General features: G+C 53.7%; 5 protein-coding genes across 5 annotated transcripts; 2 read left to right on the top strand and 3 right to left on the bottom strand.

Moving 5' to 3' along the window:
• Positions 1-1,615: 1,615 nt before the first annotated feature.
• Positions 1,616-3,419, top strand: AYL99_06815 (hypothetical protein; the record flags this gene model as incomplete). Its single annotated transcript, XM_018838324.1, has 3 exons — positions 1,616-1,618; positions 1,668-1,752; positions 1,807-3,419. The coding sequence occupies 3 exons, from the start codon at positions 1,616-1,618 to the stop codon at positions 3,417-3,419; spliced, it is 1,701 nt and encodes a 566-aa protein (XP_018692884.1).
• Positions 3,420-4,398: 979 nt separating this feature from the next.
• Positions 4,399-5,304, bottom strand: AYL99_06814 (hypothetical protein; the record flags this gene model as incomplete). The annotated part of the gene is made up of 1 exon (XM_018838323.1): positions 4,399-5,304. One exon carries the CDS (start codon positions 5,302-5,304, stop codon positions 4,399-4,401), a length of 906 nt encoding a protein of 301 aa, XP_018692883.1.
• A 1,097-nt stretch (positions 5,305-6,401) lies between these two features.
• AYL99_06813 (hypothetical protein) lies at positions 6,402-8,450 on the bottom strand (the record flags this gene model as incomplete). Its single annotated transcript, XM_018838322.1, has 1 exon — positions 6,402-8,450. The coding sequence occupies one exon, from the start codon at positions 8,448-8,450 to the stop codon at positions 6,402-6,404; it is 2,049 nt and encodes a 682-aa protein (XP_018692882.1).
• Positions 8,451-9,628: 1,178 nt separating this feature from the next.
• Positions 9,629-11,038, top strand: AYL99_06812 (hypothetical protein; the record flags this gene model as incomplete). Its single annotated transcript, XM_018838321.1, has 3 exons — positions 9,629-10,090; positions 10,174-10,930; positions 10,992-11,038. The coding sequence occupies 3 exons, from the start codon at positions 9,629-9,631 to the stop codon at positions 11,036-11,038; spliced, it is 1,266 nt and encodes a 421-aa protein (XP_018692881.1).
• A 338-nt stretch (positions 11,039-11,376) lies between these two features.
• On the bottom strand, positions 11,377-12,376 carry AYL99_06811 (hypothetical protein; the record flags this gene model as incomplete). The annotated part of the gene is made up of 2 exons (XM_018838320.1): positions 11,377-11,908; positions 11,991-12,376. The coding sequence occupies 2 exons, from the start codon at positions 12,374-12,376 to the stop codon at positions 11,377-11,379; spliced, it is 918 nt and encodes a 305-aa protein (XP_018692880.1).
• Between the last annotated feature and the right edge of the window lie 559 nt (positions 12,377-12,935).

Genomic DNA, 12,935 nt, shown 5'->3' with positions numbered 1-12,935 from the left:
GGGTCCAGGTTCTCGGTGTACAAGTTCTTCTTTCCACCTTTAGCAACTGTGGAGATACCTTGCCCCCGGATGCGGGTTCGGAGAGAAGATGTGTCTGACCAGGTGATGGAACCTGCTCTTTGAGCACTCAGCCCAGAATATCTGTCAGACTCGCAGATTTTGCTGGCAAAGCGGCCGACAAACTCGGCCGTAGAGCTCGGTATTCGCACATCGTTGTCGTATAGGAATGCTTTCAAGGCGCCGGAGTGGAACTGGGAGGTTAGTCCAGAGATATGGCTTGCACCTTGCGGAGGGTCGGGGCGTCACGAGCCTCCGCAACCTGGATGCCTGAAGAGTAGATTCTGCCGAGCATTATTAACCCAACTTGCGGTTGAACAAACTTGTGCTCGGAGCCCCCTAATCAGCGGAGGACGGTGGTCTTCCGCGATCATGTTCTCCTCTTTAGCAGTTGTTGAAATACGCGCATTGCATCAGTCTGCCAGGTCCAACAGGGACTTACAACCATCAGCAAACCGCTAATTACAACTTTGAAAGGTCTGGACGAGGCAGATTATCTGTCCTCACACGCATGTCCTGGCATACTGACTGGGACGGTGGAGGATCTGTAACCACTCGTTGTGTAATCGTCAATGCTCGGCATTCGATATGTCTCCAGGTTGTCTCGTCCTATCAGTTCGAACCGTGTTGATGATTTCCACATCCCTTTCCTGAGCTTGCAACGCTAACTTGGATTGGTATCTGGGATATTGTGGGAACATGACACACAATGACCGAGCCGCCGACTTCAATCCCTATCCATGCAATTGAGAGTGTTCTAGATTTAGGTGCTTCTGTGAAAGGCTATAAGTTCATGCCTTGATCCACTGCCAGCATGAGTACGGCCGTATAGAACGGCATGCGTCGTGTCGATGGCAGCGGAAGAAGGTACAGGAAGAGGACTCACTTCGACAAAGACGGAGCTATCTGCGAGGCTGAGAGTATTCCGGATTTGAGCTGAAACAGTTGATTATAATCTGCTCCGCTTAACGAGTACACGCCGTCGCAAGGCTGGCATTGGTGGAGTGGAAAAGAGATTTACAGGCGCAATGGACACCAGGAACAACCTAAGTGCTGGCTACCATTGAAGAACTCGTAAGCAGAGAAATTGTTTTTATGTGTTTTTTTGCAAGTTGAAATGGTTGTGATTGAGACTGAGACACCCTGAAGATGCTGGAGCAGGATAGGGTGTAGAATCTCTGGGGCCATCAACGTGGTACGCTTAGGAGATACGAGACTCAAGTCGACGCCACGCTCCCCCCAATGAATAGGCCTTGACTTGCTCGCCCCTGAGCAATCATCCGAGTTCGTATGGGTCATGGTGATGTTGAGGCTGATGATCAAATGAGGAATGGCCGCTTCAGTCTCGATGAAAACTTGAGTGACGTCAACGTTTTTCTTCGCACGCGTCGTGACTTCTGGAATCCTGCAGGAGAGGCTGACAAGCTGAACTCTTCCCGCCAGAAATATGTATAGGAGGACATCATCCTTTGGTTGAAGTGCCAGTCGGTCCCTGTGCGTCGGTTCAAATAAACATTCCATGATGCGCAGATAACAAAAGTAATTTGTGTCAGGGGAGATGGTGTGTGATGAGCCTGTCCCTCAAAATGCGCCATAGCTAATAGAACCAGGCTTCAATTCTCCGCCAGATCGTTGCAGGCCCTCGTGCCAGACACCCAGAAGCAGGCCTAGACCTGTGTTATGTGACCGACTACAGTACGTTGGAACTTGCACCCAAAGAAGTCAAGGACTCTCTACTAACGTCCTCAGTTGTCGTCACTTCTGGTCCGAGCTCTGTATGGCCTAGGAAAGCCTATCGAAACCCCCTAGATCAGCTGGTCGGCTTTCTCGACCGGAAACATGGCGAGGACTGGGCGATTTTCGAGTTTCGAGCCGAAGGCACGGGGTATCCTGATTCTGAGGTCTATAACAGAATCCACCACTTCCCGTGGCCCGACCACCACCCTCCTCCCTTTGCCATCATCCCGAACGTCATGGCTGCAATGCGCAACTGGATCCAGCGATTAGACGAAGATGGGGAGAAAAGCAAGGACAAAGATAAGAAAAGAGTGGCGGTCATACACTGCAAAGCGGGTAAAGGCAGGAGCGGGACGGTCGCGTGCTCATATCTCATCAGCGAGGAAGGGTGGAAGAAGGAGGAAGCTCTGCAGCGATTCACCATGAGACGTATGCGACCTGGTTTTGGCCTTGGCGTGAGTATCCCGAGCCAGTTGCGTTGGGTTGGTTATGTGGATCGGTGGGCAAACAGTATGGGCAAACGATACGTTGAAAGACCTGTTGAGGTTGTTGAGATCCAGGTTGAGGGCCTCAGGGATGGCGTCAAAGTCTCAATAGAGGGCTTCGTGGATGATGGCCGGCGCATTCGGACGTTTCACACCTTCAATCGCCAGGAGAAGACTGTGGTGGATGATAACAATACCAAAGCGTCGAAGCCGGTTTCGGACGCGCAGAAGAACAGCGAGATTCTTAGCACACCGAAGAGTGCCACTCCGCAATCATCCTCGTTGAGCTTGAGCAAAAACTCTCCGGGGCCAAGTCAAAACGTCATCCTGAAACCATCTTCACCCGTGATACTGCCCACCAGCGACGTCAACATCGACTTTGAACGACGAAACAAAGCTGGGTACACGGGGCTCACCATGGTGACGGCTATTGCGCACGTCTGGTTCAACGCGTACTTTGAAGGCGGCCACGAAGGGCATAGTTCCGGCGTCTTTGAGATTGACTGGGAGGCGATGGACGGCATCAAGGGAAGTTCTAGGAAGGGCACCAGAGCCCTCGACAGATTGAAAGTCGTTTGGCAATATGCGAAGCAAGAAGGAGACGGTGCTCCCATGGAGCGAATCATTACGGAACCTCAGAAGGGCGAGCCGGTTCCGGAAGGACAACCTGCAAATTGGCAGGGAGAAGACGATGAGGAAGTTCGACCAACTGACGGCGTTGATAGCGGCCGGAAGGGAGGCGCTGCCCTGACCATGAGTGCCATGGTCAACCAAGGGGCGAGCACCCTGGGTAAAGAACTCGGCCTCAGGAAATCCCAACCTGAGAGTGCAAATGTCAGTCGCGCGTCCAGCGTCAAGGGCGAATCTACCACCTCAGATATGGGCACCGCCGCACAACGAGTCGAGGAAACGGAAGACCAAGGTGTGAAACAATGTGGACCGGAAGGCGAAGATCTTTCATATGACGGCGCTTCAGACCCGGACGGTGGAAGCAGACAAGACACCAAGGCCGGCCACAAAATGGAAGCGGGCATGGCCAAGGCGGCCCACGTGATATCCAAGATGAAGCCCTCCGACAACAAGGCTGCGAAACAGGGAGAGGGTGTCGACCACCAGACGCACGAGCAGGATACAGCATGATGTTATGATTTACAGGGAGAGGCATTGATATTGACACGATACCCTTTGCAACGCGGGTCCAACAACAGTGCATGCATAGTGTTTGACGTTTTATTGTTGTTGATAGACACAACAGATATCATCATATGTCTGTCTCGTCCATCCTTATCTTTGCAAGGGTTGTTGCTTATGCTTCCTTTTCCCCGTCCACTTCCCCCGCTTTATCTATCACCCACACTTGTCACTTGTGGTCGGTCGGTTTGTTCATTCACTGTTTTACCGGCCTCGTTGAAAAGATGGTGCAGACGTGACGACTCGAGTGGTTTCTTCTCATAGTATGTACATCATCATCGTCATCGTCATCGTCATCATCATCATTGTGATGGTCCTTGTTTCTCTACCGTACCGAGTACAGCAAGCTAGCAAGCTCCAGCCCAGCAAAATTGAACAGTCCAAGAGGCGATTCCGTAAATTCTCGAGAAGCCGGACGGAACGAACATGGAGAAGGAGGAGGAGATTGCTGGCCTGCCAGAGGAGTTCGTGCCAGATATTATGATTGTCCAGAGGGGCTTCTTCCATCCTAGCCCGGTCCATTGGCCGTCGACGCCCAAGCTCGTGTACACCGACTCGGGCGGACGGTGAGGATGCAAGGACGAATATAAGGACTCGAGAGATCAGGAGCTGAGGAGCTTGATATGTGAGCCCAAGCGGGACGGGGGCGGTGTACATGATGGTGGTGAAGATAATGAATAGGATGATTGGGCTTGGGAAGGATCTGAGACGTGAAGCATCGATAATTTTGATGTCGTATGCCGGACAGTTGAATAGTGGTCATCATCTCTTGTGAATAGCGTTCCTCCCGGCCCTGTGTGTGTTAACTAGGTTCGCATAGTAGTATGTAATGAGCCCAGAGTCTCGTCTGTATCCTCCTTTCAGTCGATTGCCGGGTTTCTTTCACATGGTCCACGTCCATCCTTGACATCAAAGCCGGCAGCCCTGCTCAACGCCGTCGCCTCTTCCGCCGCACTCTGCGGGTCTCCGTCTCCAGGATGATGCTGTCGTCGGCGGCGAGTGGGACATTCCCCAGCACTCGAGGAGACTCTTTGGGCTGGAAAAGCCCGACGAACAAATTCGAGGGCCTTTTCCAGATCCCGATCCCGTCCAGCATGTCCGGGTCGGCGTTGTGCAGATTCAGTTCGACGGAGCACTTGCCGTTGTGGACAAAGCCGTGTAAACACAGCGGATGCAACGCTTCGGCGAAGGACAGCGGTTCTTCGACGTGGAGCTGGCGGTACGTGGGCATCAGCAGGTGGAAGACCGGGTCCTTGCCCCATTCGCCCGACTTGGTGAACAGCGCACGGAGGTAGCGCATCCAGATACACAGCGTGTCCAGGTTCTCGGCCAGGCCGAAGAAGTTGTTCGCCGTGGGCTTCTTCTCGACCAGCTTGCAGAAGTACGGGTGCCAGTCGGTGTCCGGGTGGTAGACGAAGTAGAGGTGCTTCTTGCTGGTGGACTTGGACGTGCTCTTGGTCATCATGTCGATGTAGCCGTAGACCTGGTTTGCGAACTTCTCCGGCGCGTCGAGCCGCGTCTGCGCCTCCAGCTCCCGCCGTATCCCCCGCAGCTCGGCGATGATCTGTTGGCCCTGGAAGACCTGGATGAACTGGGCCGGCACGGCGGCAGCGACGAAGTACCCCTGAAACCCGGCGAGGTATTTGGCGTGGGACGCCAGGATTTTCACCGCAGGCATCGCCTTCTGGACGGCGTTTGCCAGTTTTTCCGCATTCTGGATTACTCCGGGTATCTGACCCAGGGCTTTGTTAACAGAAGTCAAAGTGCTGATGATCGTTTCTTCCGGCCGCTGTGACGGTGTTGACGGCTCGGGCAGGCTGATGTTCTGGCCCATGTCGGAAAGAAGAGCCTCAATAGCTCCACACTAAGCGCCCTCGGAGGATATTGATGGAATGAAGTGCTGTCGGCAGCTGATATTCCAGAGAGCCCGCTGTACCGTCGTGACTGTCGTGATAGTTGGTTCGCGAGCAGTGACGCTAGAAGATCTGTGTCCTGGAGCATTCATTCATTCGGCATGTCGTCTCTTACAGCGACGGATATGCTGTATCCCCAGTGGACGGTGTCCTGAATACATGGCTCGTGTTATTGAGGATTCAGGTGAGAAAACTGTAGGACATATTAATGTGTAGGATGTTCGATACTGATTGGACTGGATCCTCCTCCCCCAGGATGGCACATTCGGAAACGAGGCGCACATATCTGTAGGGCAAAGAGATTGCTGTCACCCTATCATTGCCTCTTTGGTCGGAATATGGTGTTCTGGTGTCCAAATGACCCGGTCATGGTTTTCATAGGCTCGATGGGGTGCTCTCGGTTAGTGCTTACTGGGTCCCATTGGTGCTCTGGATTGGCGATAAATTTTCGACTTGGAGCCCTGCGGTTGACGTGGCAGGCTCCTCTGTGGTATAGCCCCGTCCTGGAGCTGCCCTCGACCCGTGACTTGCTCACGCCCTGGTCTGCATTGTTGTCAGTCAGGGCGACCACACCCTGGGCTGCCGCCGCACAAAATGCGCAGTAGACCAACTAATCAGCGAGCCTTTCCATCATTGAGGGAGATGTCCCTGACGGAGTCGGCTGTGCCGGCAAGCGAGAATGTGGCTGGAAGTAAAGAAGAACACGGCATCAGATTGGGGACCCATTCACCTTCTGGACGTATCTCAGGCTGCTGGGTAACCACGTCGCAGGAAATGGTTCGAGGCAGCGGCTCGGCGCAGCGTAGCAAGATAGTCTCGGGAGCCACTCCGAGGCCGCTGCGACGAAGCGTTCGTGCCTAGACCAATTCAGAAGAGGTCTTCGAGATTTCATCTCCCAGCACAGTTCGGGAGAGGGAAGGGCCAATCCTTACGCTTGAAACCCAGCATGTGCTGAACCTGCTTGCCTTCTACCTGGCGGCTCATAGGGAGGTCCAACGCAGTCCGGCTTGAGATTGAATCAATGCATTGTGGAAAGGCCCAGGTACGGTGCTCCGTGCTTCTCCCATCTCTGATGCTGGATGCTCCACTCATACCCCTCGTGTATAGGCTCTAGGGAGAAATAGTCGCCTTGTTGGGTCGATGGCCGCTCCTGTCCATGGTAGATGTCCAGGACATCTTCAGCTTTGAGGCCGAGTTCTGGTGGCCCCGATGTAGCGCCTATTTGTACCTTAACATTCGGAAACCAGCCCTCTGGATCGTAGGAAATATCCATCAAAGCGACGCCGACCCAGTCACATTCGATGAATTTCCTCCCAGCATCGTCAACCCGTGATAGTCGAGTCGGTTTGATAACCAAACACAACCTCTGTCGTCGATAACATGTCAGAACCAGATATTCGCCCGGATGCTGGAGAGCCAACATGATTTTGCGCTGGGAAGCGCTGTGCATTGAGAAGGGTTCGATGTTGTTTTGACGCAGCGATGGCAGAGTCCGCGCCCAAAATCTACCCGTCAATGAGCCGCTGCCCTTGTCAATGTCGAGCCTGAGTGCCTCCCACGTGCCATTCTGTGGAAGGATTGGAGTGGATCCAGAAAACAAATTCAAAGGACACCAGGAGAGCGGGCCATGGTCGACGATGGTTGGTGAACCGTGAATCAAGACGCTTGCATCGACTTGGGGATACGACGTGATAATTTGCTGCATCACACGGCCCTCCATGTTGACGGCGTCCAGGTCTGGCTTCACCCCAGCAAGTAAGCTTGCCACCACAATGCGATCTCTCGGCCACGAGTTGTTTCGCGATTTGAGATTTTGCATCAAGTTGCGCATTGAACGAGGCTCGACGTTGGTCTGCTGCAACCTGCGGATGATTCTGGTTGCTGTTCTGTGACCTAGAGTATGGTGAAACCGGGAGGCCAGGATGTCTTTCCGCAAGTCTTTGATCAACGGCGCCCGGTCGTTGTTGGGGTCCTTGAACAATACTTTGATGCTCCGAGATGATATGAGCTCAACGGCTGTCCAACCCCGTGTGAACCAGGGGCTCAGTACGAGAGCCAGACAGGGAGTGCCGTCGTCTTTCCAGGGAAAGTTAACCAGGTATTCATCATGGACGACCGTGTGCTTGGCTGAACTGAAGTTGATTTGCATGTTACGGAGAGCTTTTGCACGCAGTTTCGGATCTGGAGGGATTGAGATGGTGTCCCACCAAACGCCCTCGCAGTGCAGTGCTTTGGCGACTTCAGAAAAGTATTGGAAGAGGCAACTGTTTACCGCCCCTGGCCCTTTTGTGCCTGCGCCAGTTCCGTCAGACCAGACATGTGATATGGCGATATATTCGCCGTTGGTCAGACTAGGTGCCCCACGGGACGCTGTCGACAATTCAACGGACTTCCAGACCAGTCGATCGGCCGTCTGCAGAGGTGTCTGAGGAAATTGGATCAGAGGGCAAGAAGGGATGTTTGACTCTCCGCATTTATGCTTCTGAGCAACTCGAGTGTTATCGAGTAAAGCAAATTCACAATGATCAGCGGTGCAACTTTCATGGTTGATTGCCCCTGACGAGTCTGCAAAACTCACAACGGCGGGTAGATCTCTCAAGGCAAAGTCCTCTTGATGTCGAAAACAACTGGCTGTAGCGGCTTGTGTATCATCAATCATGACCAGTAGAGCTGGCAGGTCTTGATCTCCTCGAGCGCAACATGAAATCAGATTGAACAACCGGTACTTGCATATTCCCAACCGTTCAGCCTTGCGAATGGCGCCTTTGATGTCTTCTTCGTATACTTCATCGGGGCACCAGAAGGTCGACGAGTGTGCAGCGACCAAAGTCGACACTCGCTCACGATCTGGACTGTAGTCGACGTCGACTCTATAAATCCATTCGACCAGATCATAGGTCGTTCTGTCTGGTAGCACATAAGAGTTCAAATGGTTCCATTTCTCATCTGATCTCGGACCCTCGAGGCACCGTAAGACAGCTAGAGAAAGATTGATTTTCACCTGGGGCCAGCCATGCTGGTGATAGTGTGCGAGAGCCGTAAGATGGCAGGAAATCCACTGGATCATCCAGTCGAAAAAGGCGACGCACCAGACTGGACCGCGAAAGTTCCTTGTCAGCTGTGCTTTGTTTTTCTGGCACTCTCGACGGGAACATGACTTGATTTGAGAATCTTTTGCACAGTGGTATAGCCTTTCAAGCGTCGAAAAGTGATCTTTGCGTATTTAAGTTGCATCCACAACCTGGACAAGAGATAGAAAGTGGTTGTTTAGGGCAGGTTAAGTCGCAGAAGGAAAGCGGAAGAAAAGCGTCATACCTTGCCTATCATATCGCCGTCGAGGTTGGCACAGGTTACGACAGGCATCTCTGCTGCCGTAGCCGGTGACAGATCTTCCAAGAAGCTCCCTTCTGCCAACAGCCTCCTTTGACTGGTCCATTCCATCCACGCCCGGTCAAGCGTGCTTGGATAATACTTATCTCGACCATCAAGGAAGCGTCGAATATCGGGAGGCGTAGGAGGATCTCGGCTCGACTTATCGGAGTCTTCTGGCTCTGATCCGGACGCCGTACCGCTCCTCTATTGAAATAGATCAGTGTCATTCGAGGTCAAGGGAAACTGAAAATATGATCAGGACCACCATATCCCTGGAAAAGGGCCACTTCATTGTCACGCCTATGAACGTTCGAATGCGGGCGGCTGAAGGTTTCAGGAGCAGCCTAAGAGCCCCTTTAATTCCTCGTATCGATCAGGATCATTAATATAGAGAAAGTATGGACGGTATTCTATTGCGATTATAAGCCGCATACTTGGTATATTATCTTCAGGTCATATCCGTCAACCTTGTATATTCATCTTAATCACTTCCAGGGTTCAGAAAAGGCCCGTGCCGCTGCCCGGTTATGCCTACGAATAGCACCGCCGACGTGTAACAGACGTGTTCGAAACGCGCTTAGTAACAGCCGAAGGAATCACTAGTCACACTCTAGTCGATAAGGCGTCCAACTCGTGGCGGCACAGGAGGCGGACAAGATTCGACTTTCCAATATCACGATAAAGAGCTTCCCGTTGATCACGTCGATGACCACCGCCCTATGCATTGCGTGTCGTCAGTATATCCAGATCCTAGATGTGAACGGCGGCAGAGCCCCGTGAGCACCGGTAAGGCTGGAGATTGGACACAAGGGCTAAGATCATAACTGTTCCACGGTTTCGCAAACGAATGAACAACAGATGATGGCTGAAATCATGGAGGAACCTGCCGGCATATCCAAAACTCAACAGGATGGACAACTCGAAGCCACCACTCCTGCTCCGACTCTACGCTTCGCCTCAGCCGCCGATGAGTCGTACGAACAAGACCTCGTCACAGAGGTACCCCCTCGCCAGTATAGCAAGGGAAAATCGGAGTACCTGGACAGCAGGCTCAGCCCGCAAATGTCGAGGTCGTCGAAATCAATCCGCCTCGAGCCGCCACCGGTGGTGATGCGCCCGCCCAAGGTCCGGTTCGACGGCTTTAGCTCGGCGGCGCTGTCGTGGTTTGCGTGGAACCGGAACGAGGAAAAAGACCTCCCGGACTGTGCCAGGTCCATGCGTCGGTCCTACTCGTACCGGTCGACGTTCCGACTCTTCGGCTTCAGTGTGGTCAAGGACGTCAGCTTCAAGACCTCCGAGACCGGGATCGACACCGCCATGCACAATGTTCGCCTGGTGAGTATTTCCCTAGGAAACATATGTGGTGGAGATGTATGCCATTGTCTGTGTGGGGTGCTGACCTATTCCCCGTCGACCAGGGCTGGGGGAAGTCGGAAACGAGTTGGATGCATGACCTGCTACCACAGGCACGGCAAAGACTTGGCCTCTCCAAAAGCGGGCAGCCAGACGCACCAGACGAAGAGGCGAATGACACCTTCAGCCAAGATAACAGCAGTACCACGGCCGCGGTCGAGAACCAGAAGGCCGCGAAGGAACCCAAGCGCACGATCCCGCGCATTGCGCACCCGTGGCACCTCGACTACTATTACGTGGTCGTCGGGATCATGGCCGACGAGATCGCACCCAAGGAGACCTTGCGACGTGTCATGGAGATCGACGGACTATTCAAGCAGATCCGCAAAGCTCACCGATACCTCAGAAACCCCATACGGAGGGTGGTGTCTTTGAAAGAAGTCTCAGGCTTCGGCATCTACCAGTGCGACCCCGGCAAGGGCTACCACAAAGAGGTGGAGCTGGACAGCGAGACCGAGAGCGCGCTGGCCGAGCTCTGGCGGAGCTACAACACACACCCAGTCGACTACGAGGGTCGCTGGCTGCTCTGGATCCACCAGCACTTCAACAACAGCTCCAAGAACCCGCAGGACGGCACGCTGGCGCTGGAGCTGCGGCTACGCTGGTCCGTCTTCAAGGTCGTCTACTGGGGTGTCGTGCCCATTGTGCTGAGCTTGGCCGTGGGCTTCTCGTACATGTACGCTGACCACGGAGACGTTGACGACGTCGCCGTCGCAGAGGCCGCGTGGGTCATTGCCACGTATATCATCACGACGTCGGCGTGTAAGTGGATTCTCATCCCCAGAAATTTTGCCCGGTAGGATGCTGACTTGACGAACACCAGTGATCTTTGCACTTTTGGCCGTGATCACGCAACTTGGGAATATCTGAGCCGCCTCCTTGGTGGAAATTAAACTGCCGTCCCCTCTCGTCCGCAAGTTGTGACAGCGCCAATGTTTGATGGAGGACAAGCATGGTCTCTGTCACACCATACAAGAGGCGGCCGAAGCGTGGGTCCTCAATCAAAAGGATTAGACGTCCACTTTTGATACAGGGCACCTGCAATGTTGACCCGGTATGAGCAAGAGAACCAGATACAGAAGCTCTGTACATAAGTTATGAAGGTGGAATAAAATGCGTATTCATCGTGGAGTTACAACCAAAATGCTTAAAAAAAAAAACAGAGACCCTTCGGCACAGCGAGCGGTCAAGAAGTTAGGGGTTTGAATCTAGGTCCTCCACTGGAGCCACCCGCTTAGATCTACCAGCGGTAGCGTGATAGGAAATTCCACCGCTCTCAGCAGCAGCGCCAGAAGGAGATACCAGCCAGCCATGCAGCTCACACCCAAGCTCGCGCCGGCAATGTACAGCGTCGTACCCGCACCGCTGCCCCCGTCGGCGATCAGCCAGAACGTCGTCGTCAGCAGTGTAAACCCCCAGAACAGGCCGGCGAAGATGATGACGAAGACCAGGTTCGTCCGTAGCGCGCAGACGAGGTAGATGAGACACAGCACGGCCATGAAGATCATGAAGAAGCCGAACGACGCGTTGAAGCCCTTGCTCTCCAGCCCGGCCGCCACGTCTTTCGGGTCGGGCGAGTAGGCGCCGAAGGCGTTGAAGAAGGGGAGCAGTGTGGCCCCGTACGAGAACCAGAAGCCGCCGAACGAGGCGAACACCACGAACGGGAACGTGTTACCCGCGACCCATTCGAGGAAGCCGCCCAGGAGCATGAGGACGCCGCCGATGAAGAAATACGCTCCACTGTCACAGAGACCCAGTCAGATTATATTTTATTTCGCTGGAGTGGGGAGAAGAGGTTGGGGAGGGGATGAACAAAACTTACACTGACGCCGCGCCATTTCCACCCGCCCCTCGCCAGCCCATCAGGTCACAGCTCAGCGGACTCAGGCAGAGTAAGAAGCCGACAATAGAGAGTGGCGTCGGATTGCCGAATGTCTGCTTGGGGCTTCTCGCTCCGATGGGATCCTGGTTCTGGACCTGCAAGAACATCCGATCGAACATGTCCGCGGGGATAGACACCATGGTGGCGTCCTGGAATGACGGCGGAGGCGCCTGTGACCTTGGGGGCATGTATTTGGTCTTCTCATCCATGAAGAACGGGGCCTCGAATGACTGCGAGTATGGGAAGCCAGGTGGTGAAGGCGGCTTGTAGTAATTTGAGCTTGGGGGAGGAAGAGGGCCTTTGATCTCAAAGGGTGAAGGTGCCATTGTTGCAGTCGAATATGTTTTGATAGATATGGCGGCTGGCTAGATGCAAATGATGGCACTCGGTCGGAAAATATGGTGATTTCGAGATGGATTTGAAGCCACAGGACAAGTCCAGACAGAATGCAGGGAGAAGGACAATTCTTTATACCCCTCATACTCGACCACGATGAAAGCGCCAGCCACGCCAACTTTGGCTGGTCGGCACCCAAATAACAACGGCATGCTGAGTCTGCAACATGTCGTGCTTCAGCCTCAGCGATCAGCGCTGTCCCGGGGCCAGTTAAAGGGCAGCAATGCGACGTCTGCAAGCATTGGCAAAAAGTCTTTTCATCCCCTGCGTTGGGTGGAAGCTGTCCAAGAGGTGTTTGGGGAAGCTTGGAAGTTCTTGGTACCTATACACATTTACCGAAACCTTGGACGTCGTTCGCTGTGCCAGGCGTTCAACATGAAACCAACTCCGAAGTCTGGGGTGACCAAGACAGCGGGAGAAGGTGGAACATCAGGAGGTGTCGGGGGAGGCTTGGCACTCAGGGGCTCGCATCTACTGAGCTTCCGATTG

This window comes from Fonsecaea erecta, assembly GCF_001651985.1.
Source record: "Fonsecaea erecta strain CBS 125763 chromosome Unknown Scaff5, whole genome shotgun sequence".
In the NCBI taxonomy this organism is placed as follows: Eukaryota; Fungi; Ascomycota; class Eurotiomycetes; order Chaetothyriales; family Herpotrichiellaceae; genus Fonsecaea; species Fonsecaea erecta.
The sequence above is the reverse complement of the archived record's forward strand: the minus strand, read 5'-3'. Positions and strand labels throughout refer to the sequence as shown.